At 42.7% G+C, this 14,471-nt stretch overlaps 1 protein-coding gene across 1 annotated transcript in view; it reads right to left on the bottom strand.

The window, feature by feature from the left end:
* Positions 1-4,239, bottom strand: part of LOC140698319 (uncharacterized) — a 198,700-nt gene extending 194,461 nt beyond the window's left edge. The window contains exons 1-2 of the mRNA XM_072968307.1: positions 4,123-4,239; positions 3,539-3,736 (exon numbers count right to left, since the gene is read on the bottom strand). Coding sequence (XP_072824408.1) covers positions 3,539-3,736; positions 4,123-4,239 — 315 coding nt within the window. The remainder of the gene's footprint in view (positions 1-3,538; positions 3,737-4,122) is intronic.
* Between the last annotated feature and the right edge of the window lie 10,232 nt (positions 4,240-14,471).

Raw genomic sequence — 14,471 nt, forward strand, 5'->3', positions numbered from 1 at the left:
ATTTATCCATTTCCTATTTGAATTGTTTGCTCGCTCTCTTTTTTCCCTTTTTTTTTTTTTAATGGAGGTACTGGGGACTGAATCCAGGACTTTGTGCATGCTAAGCTTGTGCTCTACCGCTGAGCTATTACCCCCTTCCATTTTTTCTCTTTTTATTGAATTGTAAGAATTCTGCATGTATAATCTTGATACTGATCTTTTGCAAGTTATATGTACTGCAAATATCTTCTCCCAGTGTACTTGTCTTTAGCATGTTTAATAAACAGAAATTCTTTGTTTTAATATAATCAACGTTACGGTAAATTCTTTTTATGTCTTGTTTAAGAATAAACTATTCTTAGGCCAGAGCATCAGTGGGGGGGCAGTCCTTTCTTAAACTTTCTTTTTAATTAAAAACTTACTTTATTGACTACAGAGGTTCTGTGCATGAAATTTAAGATATTGCAAAGGCCCTCCAGGGAGACAAGCCCAACCACCCCCAGAGCCAGGCCCCTCTCTTTCACTCAGCCTCTTCACCTTCTCCCCTCTGGCAACATAATGAGAGATAACACCATCAATCACTCCCCAAGAGCTGCCATGTGGGCAAGAGGCGAGGAAAGTGGAAAAGAGCCCAAGGGAAGGGGCTGCAGTTTAGAAATACCAACTGGCAGGAGTAGCCCTCCCCCTGCCAGAGGACTGGACAAGTCCCAGCAGAGGACTCAAAGGGGCATTTAGGGATTTGAAATGTAGCAAAAACGATGATAATGAAGAGAGGAACTAAGGAGAGCTCCAGCTAAAATGGAAAGTGCTTTTAAAAAAGAGACACCCTTTCAGATGAGCCCCACTGAGGCAGGGGACAGTCAGGGTAACCTCTGTGCCTCTAGGAGAACCAGCACTGGTGTGATCTACACGTTGGCACAGGTTTCTGGAAATGAGTGGACATCAAAGGACAGGGAGGGAGAAGGGAATGGGGTTGTTTGAACCCAAGGCTCTATGTCACTAGTGTTCAGACCTTAATTTGTCATTCACTGATCACAGGCTTCCAAAAGCCTCCTCAGCTTCACAACCCAAGGATAAAAGTTATTTTTCCTGAATGGAGAAAGGGAGAAATTGCAAAACATAAACACAGAAGATGCCCCTGTCCACCTTCCTAAGATTAGCTCAGCTATCAGTGTATAACCTGCAGGGATTCTCAAAGGCCCAAGTTGCCCACAACCAGCCGAGTCACTAAATCTCATCTGAAGTGTTCAGATTTTGCCTCCAGTGAATATTTGGCTTTGACACTTTCTGTCATCTCTGCTGAAAAGAGAATCAACAACCAGTCGCTGCTGCCAGAGCTATGGGCATGGGCAAACCTCCCACCTCAGGCCATCCTCCTCTGCACCCACCTCCCCAACTCTCCAGAGAGAGACGGCCAGTGCTGAGCACTGGACTGAGAGCCAAAGAGCCCAACCCTGCTCAAAGTATGTCTCCTCTTGCACACGACACAGCAGTTGTTCCACTTGTTCTGAGATGAAATGCAAGGCCAGAAACTGAAAGGCCATCAGCTGGAGAAGGGAGTTCAGGTCTGCCCTTTATCCTAGACCACAGGCTGCAGGAAAACATCAAATGAACCTCTGTGTCCTGCAAAATGGCACGAAGCACCCAGAGTAAGCCCACTCATCTCAGGGCAAATCCCCCAGCCTGGGAGATATCACCAGGCCCGTGATCATAAGAATTTCTCCTCTAGCCTTTTCAAGAAATGTGGTCCCCACACAGGCAGACAGCACCAGGACATGGGTGGTTTGGGCCCTGATGGGTAACTCTTCAGGAAAGGGAGACCCACACCCCAACTATTCACAGCGTGCCAACCATCCAGCCCTAGCTCGAGAACCTGCACACAAACAGGGCCTACCCAGAGAATCTGAAGCATGGGAGTGGGCGGAGGGGAGTGGGAGTCCTGCCTCCAAGGAGCTCCCAGTGTAAGGAAGAAAAATCATTACGATGTTCCTAATCTAAAGGGTGGTGGAGTCTGCTGTCAGGTAAAGAACCTCCCCACAGAAAGTTCTTCAGCACAGGGAGGCCCCGACAAGACAGATCACAATAGAGTTACTGCACTGAACAAGCAAAAACATAAGACATCCAGTGAAACTTCATTTTCAGATAAATAAGGAATCTTTTTAGTATAAGCATGTCCCATGCAATATTTGGGACATAATTAAATTTAAAAAGAAATCCACAAAAAGACAACTTATGGAATGGGAGACAATTTTTGCAAAAGATAAGACTGACAAGGGCTTAATCTCCAGAATATATAAACAGCTCATACAACTTACTAACAAAAAAACAAACAACCTAATCCAAAATTGTGCCAAAGACCTAAACAAGCATTTCTCCAGTGAATACATACAAACAGCCAATAGGCACATGAAAAAATGCTCAACATCACTAATTATCAGAGAAATGCAAATCAAAACTACAGCGAGGTATCACCTCACACCAGTTACAATGGCCATCATTCAAAAGTATACAAATGATAAACGCTGGAGAGGGTGTAGAGAAAAGGGAACCCTCCTACACTGCTGGTGGGAATGTAGCTTGGTGCAGCCATTATGTCAAACATATTAGGGATTCCTCAAAAACCTAAAAATAGACTTACCAATATGACCCAGCAATCCCTGTCCTGAGCATACACCCAGAAGGAACCTTAATTCAAAAAGATACATGCACCCCAGTGTTCATAGCAGCACTATTTACAACAGCCAAGACAAGGAAACAACCTAAATGTCCATTAACAGACGACTAGATAAAGAAGCTGTGGTATATTTCTACAGTGGAATACTACTCAGCCATAAAAAAGAAAATGCCATTTGCAGCAACATGGATGGACCTGGAGGCTGTCATTCTAAGTGAAGTAAGCCAGAAAGAGAAAGAAAAATACCACATGATATCACTCATATGTGGAATCTAAAAAAAAAAAAACAACAAAAACAAAAACAAAAAAAACAAAAACAAAAACCACAAACTTATCTTCAAAGCAGAAACAGACTCACAGGCATAGAAAACAAACTTATGGTTACCAGCAGGGAAAGGCGGTGGAAAGGGATAAACTGAGAGTTTGAGATTTGCAGATACTAACTAATATATATAAAATACACAAGCTTATACTGTATAGCACAGGGAACTACACTCAGTATCTTCTAGTAACATAGTGAAAAAGAATATGAAAATGAATATATGTATGTTCCTATATGACTGAAGTATTATGCTGTACACCAGAAATTGACACAACATTGTAAAATGACTATACTTCAATAAAAATATTTTTAAACAAACAAATAAATAAAATGGTGCAGCTATTGTGGAAAAAAAAATCCTCATTTATCTGAAACTTAAATTTAACTAGATACCTTGTACCTGGCAACTCTAGAACGGGACAAAATCACAAGGCCCAAACCTAAGTCTGTGTGTGTGGCAACGTGTGAGAAGACAGAAATTACGGAGTCACACAGTCGTAATGCTGAGGGGACAGAAAATAAAAAGGTGGCTCAGAGTCAGCAGCGGGCAGTGCCCAGGTTACCTGGAATACCTCAGATTCTGACCGTCTCGGGGCTGCTGCCGGCTGCATCCCTGGGTCGTAGGCAGTGTGGGACCCTGAGGAATGAGTCCGGCGGCCCGGCGGCCCGGCGGCCCTGCGGCCAGCGGCGTCCCCCGAGCCAGAGCTGCAGCAAAGCACCCTGGGAGAGCGGGGCCGGGGCGGGGCTTCAGGGAGGCGGGGCTTCAGGGAGGCGGGGCTTCAGGGAGGCGGGGCTTCGGGGAGGCGGGGCCAGGATCCCCGAGCGAGCGCAGATGGTGCCCCAGGACAGCGCGCTTTCAAAGTGAAGAGGGAGGAAAGCTCCGTGAGTCCAACGCTGCTGGGGGTACTGGTAACAGGGAACCTGTGAGCTGGGGAAGCTGAAGGCCAGGAAACGGCATGATCCAGAGCAGAAGACGCAGTCTCTGAAGGCCCGAACTCCCTGCTAAGTCAACTCAGAACACCTCTGCCTAAGGGAAGTCAGAGGTTCCATCTTCTCAGAGGGAACCTTCAGAAAGGCAGTTTTTCAGAGACAGTTTTAGCAACCTCGGCTCCCACAGGCCTGAGCATTGAGAATTGCTGGCACTCACCTTGCCGCAGTTCAGGCCTTCCTCTTCCTCTCCTCTTCCTGACTTGGGGCACCTGGCTCCTGGTCCCTGGTGTCCTCCTACCAAAAGGACTGAGAAGATCTGAACGGTCCTGAACATCGGGTCAGAGCAGCTCTCACCATCGCTGAGAGTGGCAGCCGGGCTGCCTTCTTTGGGGAGCTCTGAGGAGAACCTGAGGCAGCCTCAGCATCACCACTGCTGTTATTGCTGTTTACCAGGCACTAATTGTATACCAGGCAATGTTAAGAACTTTATCCACTGCCTCGTTTAATGCACAAACCACCTGGGAAGTGGGCACCGTTGATTCCGTTTTACAGACGAGGACCTGAAAGCCCCGGGCATCTACCAATCTAGACAGTTAACACTCAAAGGTAGAGGAGACCGGTGAGACAAAATACCGGACTTCGGAATTGATCTTTGAGGCTAAATTCCCGATTCTTAGGGGAGAATGGTAAGTCCTTGCAAAGCTGCTCTCTAACAGCAGGGGGCGCCAATGTCCTCTAAAAGGTACTAACCGCGGAAAATCTAGACGCGATTGGTACAGAGGAATACAAATGCCAAAGGGAAGAAGTGGAAACCCTCCCCTGGGCCCCACGAACCCCAGAAAAGAAACTCAAAATAAAACTGGTCTGTGATGTAGACAGCTCAGGCCCAGATTCAGATCCCGGGTTATCGAGCCGTCTTATCAGCTTCCCCAGAGCTCAGACAATGTCCCATGGGGAAAACCAGCCTGGCCTTTGCGGCTCCTATGGTTTCTCATCTGTCATACCAGTCTTCGAGATGGCCACAACCTCTGCGGTTTCTCTTTCCCTACATGGAGTGTGCCGGCTCAGGTCAAGTCCACGCCATGCTCAAAATAGGCACATGCCCCCAAGGAAGGAAATGAGTAGAGATCAGCTGGCCTAGGAAAGGCTTTCTTCTCTAATTTAGTTCTCCTCCTATTCATTGCATTCACTGCTCTCCATTGTCTTTCAAAACATGACTTTTACAACTTACCCAGTTTTCTTCTAGTTACTGTGTTATTGCAGTGGTACTGGTGGTGGCCTGTTGCAACTTTCTACATCCTACTTAGGAGCAGAAGTCCAGTTTCACCCTCTAAGCTTCTGCTTTCTCACTTGTGAAATGATTAAGAGTGTGTAAATATTAAGTGAAAGGAAGGATGTCAATCAGCCAACACAGTGCCCAGAGCGTCGGGGCACTTCGCAGAGAAGGAACTTTACTTTGGTCGGCCACCTGAGGGATTTGCGGGGGAGGCCCTCTGGGTCCTGGTGAAGAGCACTGGCCTTGATGTCAGTAGGCTCAGATTTGAACCCCAGCTCCCCAATTTGTAAGTTGTTTGACCTTGAATAAGTTGCTTAACTTCGCTCAGCCTCAGTTTTCTCCCTAGTCAAATGAGAAAAACTAATGTCTATCTCATAGTTTTGTGAGGATGAAATGAGATCCCATATGTGAAGCCCCTGACACTGTGCTTGGCTCCTGGTAGGGCCTCAGTGGTAGCTAGTGGTACATCTTATTTCACTTACTAGCTGAAATCAGGGTAGGCAGATTAAGGCATTGTAGTATTTGGAGAGTGCCTATAAAAGACCAAATGTTATCATGGGTATCACAAAGCCATAAGGTAATAATAAAGGTTTCTTACACTTTGTATCCATTGAGCAATTGTCCCAAGTGCTTTGACAATCACCATCTCTCCACATCCTCACCACCACCAGTCGGCCCTTCATATCTGTGGGTTCCATATTCAGATTCAATCAACTGCAGTTTCAACCAACTACAGATCGAAAATATTCAGGGAAGAAAAATTCCGGAAAGTTCCAAAAGGCAAAACTTGAATTTGCTACATGGGCAGCTCTCCCAGGCAGGCAGAGGGCAGCATGTGTGAGAACTCACATGACAGTGCATGAAACAGTCAAAATTAGGGAAGGTGGCAAGCCAGGTGGCAGAGAGAGTGATGGTTAAAGCTCTATTGTGGCTGCATGTTCCTGTTAGACCCAGGCCCCAGCCACAGCCTGCAGGCCCAGCCTGTCCCGCCCTTGGTGGCCTCTCCGCCCCACCTTCTGCAGGGGAGGATCTAAAGAGCATTGAGAAAAGGGAGCAGGAGGCGGCCTTTCCAAGATTCTTTGATCTTAAACAACAGTAACAGAGTCTGGCTTACTTCAGAAAAAAATTAATTTATTGGAAGCAGATGTTATAGCATCAAAGGAAAGGCTGAACAACTGAGACTTGAAGAGGACAGGCACAAAGGGAGTGCCACAGATACAGGCAGCAGGGATTAAGGGACGGTCACCACCATCAGAACAAATCTTCCCAACCGCCTCCAGTCCTTGTGCTGCTCCACTGGGGATTCTGGTTCCCCAGAGACAAACTCACAGAGGCTCAGTTTGGGTCACATGCTCAGTTCTTGGCCACAAGACAATACACATAGACTGACAGTCTCTCGATAAGACAGCTTCCAAGGGGGGAGGAGTGTTCCCCAAAGGAAAATCACGAAGAAATTATGGTGACATTCCATAGAAGTGGGAAAGTGTTCTGGGGAAAAATAATTCAGCAATGGCTTGCAGTAATATGTAATGAAAAAGAATATGTATGTGTGTATGTGTGTATATATATATATATATATCTGAATCTCTATACAGTAATGAGAAACTAATACAACATTGTAAATCAAAAAAAAAAAAGATCAGATGTTTACTACAGATTCTGAAGGAAAGGCAGGAGGATCATTAAGGAGAAGTTGGATTCCTGTAGGTTTTTCTAGGAAATAAACTTAGCACTGTGTGGGGGGTGGACTATATAGGAGGTTTAGGAAACAGGAAGCAGAAGAAGGAGCCACCAGATGGCACCTCATAGCAGGTCACACGTCACGTGACCCTCCCCCAGGCTTCAGTCTCTGACTCATTGTAGCGTTCAGAGAGATAAGGTAACCATAAATAAATAAGTTACCAAGCATAATGAGAGGTGGCAGAGGAAACTGAGAAGGAATTTATTCATTCCACCAATAATTGTGTATAAACATGTTCATCTGACTCTGACATGCTCCTCTGCTTTGGAGGATGAAGGAAGAAATAAGTGTTACCTATAGATGAGATTCCGGGTGTGCAGAGCAAGAGGAAAGTAAGTCATGGGATCTGCTGACAGACTTGTAGGCAGGAAGCACCCAAGATGGGCCAGTGCCACTTCTCCTGCTCCTGGAGACCTATCTGTTGGAACGACATTATGGTTTCCTTCCTGGACAAGCAAGGTTTGCTCAAAATATGCCAATCCAATGCATAATTTCTCACAGGAAGAACATTTCAAATGTGGTTGCAGTATCTCAAGAAGATATTGCAAAAGGACTGAAGATGAAAATTGCACAACAGGTGGACCCTGGGTTGGAACAGGAAGCCTTGGCTTGCCTTCGTGCTGTTTTGCCTCATTGGAGTAGAGCTCAAGGTTCTTGTACAGTTTTGAGGCATCGGTCTGACAGTTTCTGAAAGTCTCGTTTTTTCCACTCTTCACAGAAGATGTCTTCCATTGCATTAGATGGAAACTTTTGGGTGCAAAAAGAGTGGCACTAATTCCAGGGAAAGGAGCTCAGAGATGAAACTCAGATGTGTAACAAGTCAAGTCTTCAAAACACCACTGCCAAAACCCAGAGATGTCTTTTTAGCAGAAAGGTGGTAGGAAAGATTGTGGCCACTTCCAGCAGTACGGGTCGCTTCCATGTGAAGCAAGCTGCTGAATTTACAATAAGGACTTGAGCAAATACAGGAGCACGTGAGGGACAAGCAGCACACGTTCCTTAAAGAGGAAACTCTTGCTGCTAATGCACTACGATCATTTGCTTACTGGTGGCTCCAGCTCAGATCTCTTTTTCCAGTTTAATCCACTTGCTACCAGCTTGCAGACTGGTCTTTCTATTGAATCACCACCCTAGTGTGCCGACCCTCCTAAATCATTCTAAACTTCTTAGCCGAATTTTCCCGATTTTTAGTTATTTCCATATTTCCTTGATAATTCTGTCATTTCTCTGCACCATCCATATTATTACTTCCTGAACATTGATTAAAGTGTCTCATTTACTTTGCCTCACTGTAAGCAATACTATCATTATTGTTGAAATATTTTCAATGTACATTAATCTAAACGCCTAACTTTAAGCATCCATCGCATACCACCAGAAATCATCTCGTGTGTCCCCAGGCGGCACTGCTTTTTGGGAAACGTGATTCAAGGCCTGTCTGTGGCTCCTACCAAGCACCCTTAATAAGCCCTGCACTCAGGCCAAAGTGAGCAATTCACCATTCCCCACACACGCAGCCCGCCCCCGTGTTTGTCTGCCTCTCAAATCACACTAATCATCCACGACCCAGGCCACCAGTGCCCCCCAGCCTGAAGGAGTTTTGCCTCTGTGAACTCTCACTGCACTTGGAGCACTGGTGACTTCTCACTTTGGGTTCAGTGTAGACCTCCTTGAAATAGGAGGTTTGCATAGATGCCTTCTCCTCTTTCAGAACGTCAGCAGGGTTCCTGAGACCAGAGGCCATTATCTGGTCATTTGGCAGAGTTAACACTTATTGAATGAATGTATCCCCTCACTATCCAGTCCTCTTTTGGGTAAAACACAATTCCAATGTCATTCTCCTGCTTCCTATGAAATAAAGTTCCAATAACTTAGCAGACATAAAGAGACAAGGTCCTTTACAACTTGGCCCCAAGTGTCATTTTATCCAGTGCACTATCTCCCCTCTCCCAGCCACCACCACTCCCCAACAACACACTCTGTCTCTAGCTACACCCAACTCCTTGCTATCTCTTTGGCTAGTCTCCCTTCCAGTATTAAACATACTCCTACTCTGTTTATCAAACTCCAACTCAGTCCTTAAGTGTTAGCTAAAATGGCATTTCTCCCTTGAAGACTTTCCCAGCTCTCCTAGGTCCCTCCTCTCTATTCTTGTCATTCTATACATTTTTTTTATTGAAGCACTTGTCACTGATATTATAATTTCACATTTAAATGACTGTTGCTCCCATTAGCCCATAAGCTTCCATAAGCAAGGATCTTATTCAATATCCCCAGTGCCTAGCGCAGTGCCTGGCACATAGTCAGTACTCAGTACTTGGAGAGTGACCAATGCAGGGATAAGAAAGTAGGCTCTCTAGTCAGACCTCTGGGATCTGAACCCAAGCATTGTCACTGCTTCCCTGCTTGGGCAGGTTACTTAACTCTTCCATGCCTCAGTTTCCTCATCTTTAAAATGGTAATAACTCATAGAGTTGTTCTGAGGATTAAATGAGTTAAAAACTATAATGAGCTTAGAACAGAGCTCTGCATATTAAATGCTCAATAAAGTCTGTTATTTACATTATTCCCATCAAAGGCTCTGTGACCAGACGATCTCATGTAATGCTTCCATAACTGACTTGGATATGGAATGCCCCATGAATTCTCCACGTTTTTAAATGACAGCAAATTGTTGCTGCTAAACTCTTAAAAGGTCTTTAGAAGTTGGATGAAGAAGAGAGAATATGGCCAAGTGGTGAGTTCATGAGGATGGAAGCATTTCAATATACATTATTCCAGATGTGTCATGAAGGAGTTTCTGTATGTGATTAACATTTAAATTGGTAGACTGAGTAAAGCAGATTGCCCTCCCTAATGTGGGTGGGCCTCACCCAATCAGTTGAAGACCTGAATAGAACAAAAAGGCTGAGTAAGAGGAAACTCTTCCTGCCTGCCTTCCTTGAACTGGGATTTTGGTCTTTTTCTGCCCTCTGTCTCCAACTGAAAAATCAGATCTTCTTGGATCTTGAGTCTGCCAGCTTTTGGACTGGACCTATATCATTGGCTCTCCTGGGTCTCCAGCATCTTTCAACTTCTCAGCCTTCATAATCATGTGAGCCAGTTCATTATAATATGGATACACATACATCCTATTGGTCCTGTTTCTCTAGATAATCCTGACTGTGAAGACAATCTTGCCCCTTGCTTTAGAATGTAAACATCCTTAAGTACCTTCGACTTTGCCTTCAGTCTTTTGGGGCCTCTCTTGAAACTTAGAAACAAAAAGAAAAGTCACATTAGAATAATGCCAGATTATTTATTCTGTAATTTTTGATTAATTAATTTCCTAATACAGATGATTCAAATGGGGATCATCTATAAGACAAAATAAATATTCAGACTTAGAACTTACACCTGGGTTATATTCTTCCTCCTTGCTCCAAACCCCTATAATAGTGAAAACAAACATGAGGAGGTTATTCCCGTAGGGGCCTATGGAAACAATCAATCACCCTTTGAGTTTGCTCCATGATCCTGTTTCATAGTCCCTTCTCTTGCCTCATACATGCCTGCACAAGCAGGTATACACTCCTTCCTCTTACCAGAAGTACGAAAATAATGAAAGGAAGCCATAGCTGCCTGAATGCTGCTGGGAAAACATTGTGAGAGGAGAGCTCAGCAACCTGTGACCATGGAGATGGTTTGTAATCAGCAAACCAAAGCCCTCGCCTTCCTTCCTTCTCTGGGCATCCAAGAAATGGTTGGTTTAGAAACCCTGAGCCCACAGACTATTTTCCAGCAACAACTGCATAGCAACAGGATTAATATGCTGCAAACCCAGCAGTCAAAACACTGCTCATGTTCTGCTTATCAAAACCAAAGTCACGACAACAGGCACACCAGGCTTCTTTTTAACTAGCACTAGGGCAGACTTGATGTCCTGAACTACCTTCTCCATTGAAACTAAAACACGGGAGAAAATGTACAAGCCTCTTTTTAAAAGCACATCGCTTAGCTGGCACAAAAGGAAGGGCATTGACAAAGGCCAAAATGAAGTGAAAGCAAGAACCTGGGGAAGGAAGCAGGTACCAAGGCCACTTTTGGCCCCAAGTCTCTTTTTCAACAGCTGCAAAGGCTTAGGGTTCATGAAGTAAAGCCTGAAATCCCACTAAAGTAAGGAGTCTATTAGGTGACCCTCCCCAAACCTGGTGCCCCCTCCTTAGAGCTAAACCCTCAAGGCAGGAGCAGACAGGAAATAACCCATCATGCAAAAGGAGATGTCCATATTTTGATCAGGGCAAGTGGGGGGCATCTCCCCTGGGAACTTGTAAAGCCAGTCTTTAAATGCACCTATTGTCTGAATTAATACTCTGTGTTAGTGCCTTGAGGTAACTCGCAGAAGTCAAAGCATACCCTCTCCGGAGGAACAAAACCTCCACTGAGGACTCAAAGAATCTCCATAATTTTCCAAGGAAAAAGAAAGAAGTCACACAACACACAAGGAAACAAGACAATAAAATCCAAGCAGAAAATTCCACTGACAACAAAATCAGATCACAGTGAGTTCAAATACTGTCATTATGAGATACAGAACACAAAATCTTTCTACAACTCAGCCTTGCCTATTTCCTCCTGTCACCAATTGTAAGCCCTCACCAGTGCTCTGGCTCTCAGCCCCTTTCTGTTTCTTCCCAGATTTCTGCCCTTGCTTTTCTTCTTGTTCAATCTTTCTTTCTCCATAATTAATTTACTCACGGAGTAAGAACACATCCAGATCTTTCCCATTAAGGAAGGAAGGAAAGAAAAAAGAAAACTTGCTTCCCCCTCGCCTTGCTCCGCCCCTCTTTTAGCTAAGCTTCGAGAGAGAGCCATCATTGTGAGTTCCCCACTGCCCATTCACTCCTAAACTGGCTTCGGCACACCCCCGCAACACTATTCTAAAAAAGCTCTTACCCCGGTTGTCAACATCTTAAGTGACCATAATGCCAATTCCAGTGAACCATCATCTCATCTGTCATTGCTGAGATATTTGCACCGTGGCCATTCCCTCCTCTCAGAAACTCTTTCCTCACTTGGCCTCTAGGACATCACTTTCTTCTGATTTGTTTCTTACCTCCCTGGCTATTTCTTCCCAGTCTCCTTTGGCTGTTGTATCTCTGCCCACTTCCTAAAATGCTGTTGCTGTAAAGTTTCTGTTCTCAACACTTTCCACATCCTCCCTGGTCATATTATCCATTCTTAGGGCTGAATGCAGCCTTCTATGTCTGGGGCATGCATATCCTGGCAAGGTAAGAAATCTTTCCAGAGGGTACTCCAGCGTGAATAGTTTCAAAAGAATCAATTTCCAGATCCTCAATTTCCACATGTACTCCTTCCTCAAATCAGTCTGCCTGAGAATATGCCTGTGATCAAGGTGTCTTCCCTCACAAGCTACCTCTCCCTCATCCTAAATTCAGTTATAGTACATTTCTCCAGAGTTCATAGAAAAATCTCTGGGCCAGCAACCTGAAAATTTTCTGTAGGTACTGAGACCACTTACAATGACCTTAATATAGCGAATGACTTTAATATGGGTAATAAATGCTCTTGTAATTATGCATTCAATAAAGTTGAAAAAAGACAAAATAAAGTTGTCAGCTGATTGATCATTGGAAATAGTTTTTGATGCTAGAATAACATGGGAATTGGGATATATAATTCAGAAGGGGTTTAAAGAATTGATTGGCATTGACAACTCCTTCCATCCTCATCTACTTATTTGTATAAACAAAGTTTCTGAGCATTAATATCAAAACAATAGAAAATATTGAGGGAATTTATGCTAAGCCCTGTGTTGTTCTAGCAATAAGGAATATTCATTCATGGATACATAAACTAGTAGAAAAAAAATCCCAACCCCACCAATCTCCTTAAGAGATACATTTCCAGTAATATTTTACTTTTATGTTTAACAGTTGCTTATTTAAACTATATTTAATAGTTTAATCAATTGCGTACTAGGAATAATTTTAACGATAATTTAATCTAGAAGAAATTAATTAACAGCCTATGGTCTCAGGAGGAAAATTTAATTTCTTTTAATAAATATATAACAATGTTTGTTCAGATAACTATAAAAGGACATTCAGGAAAAATCATTTGATCATAAAAATGCATTACTTCAGGATTACATTTCATGGAAAAAGTGAAATGGAAATATAAGTTCAAGGAGAAAAAAGAAAGATGTAAAACTTCCACCATATGCAGCCATTATGAAAAACAGTATGGAGGTTCTTTAAAAAATTAAAAATAGAACTACCATATGATCCAGCAATCCCACTCCTGGGCATATATCTGCAAAAGATGGAAACTTTAATTTGAAAAGATACATACAAGCCAATGTTCACAGCAGTGCTATATACAACAGGGAAGACATGGAAACAAGCTAAGTGTCCACTATGGATGAATGGATAACGAAGATGTAGTGTGTGTGTGTGTGTGTATACACACACATACACATATATATATACTGCACACACAATGGAATATTACTCAGCCATAAAAATAATAAAATATTGCCATTTACAATGACATAGATGGACCTAGAGATTATCATACTAAGTTAAGTAAGTCAACAGAGAAAGAGAAATATAAGATGATATCACTTATATGTGGACTCTAAAAAAATGACACAAATGAACTTATTTCCAAAACAGAGACATACTCACAGACATAGAAAGCAAACTAATGGTTACCAAAGGGGAAGAGGAGTGGGGGGGAGGAATAAATTAGTAATTTGGATCACAGACACAAAAACTGCTATATACAAAACAGATAAGCAGCAAGGATTTACCATATAACACAGGGAACAATATTCAATACCTTCAATAACCTATAGTGAAAAATAATTTGAAAAAAATAATATATATATATATATAACTGAATCACTTTGATGTACACCTGAAACTAACACAATATTATAAATCAACTATATAGCAATTACAAAAAAACTTCCACCATGTTAAAGAGGAGCTTGGTCATGCATTTTTAATAGATGATAAGTATATACAAATAACAAATCATTGTGTTGTACATTTAAAATTAACATAATGTATGTCAGTTATACCTCAAATCAGAATTTATTTTTAATTAAGTTTCTCATCAGTGAGAAATGTTTAAACATTGAAGAGATCATCATCTACAAGTCTTGATCAAAAATTTCATGCAGTCATTTCAAGCATCAAACCTGGTAAACAAAAAAAAGAATAACTGTAGGTAGCAGATCATACTGACATTTTGTTTCTATTGAACGCATTTAAATGAGAGATGTGACCATTTTCTTTTAAAATGTCAATATTTAAAACAAATCAGAAATGACATGTTTTGCATATACTCAAACTTATAATAAATAATTTTACATATCAACTTAACAATGTGTGAGGGTAAATACTGTATAATTCCATTTATATAACATAGAACAGGAAAAACTAATCTATAGTGAAAAAGATCAAAACCATAGTTATCTCTAGAAGGAGTGGGGCCATGGATGAACTGGGAAAGGGTACAAGGGGACTTTCTAGTGGTGATA

This window comes from Vicugna pacos, chromosome 9 (genome assembly GCF_048564905.1).
Source record: "Vicugna pacos chromosome 9, VicPac4, whole genome shotgun sequence".
NCBI lineage: Eukaryota > Metazoa > Chordata > Mammalia > Artiodactyla > Camelidae > Vicugna > Vicugna pacos.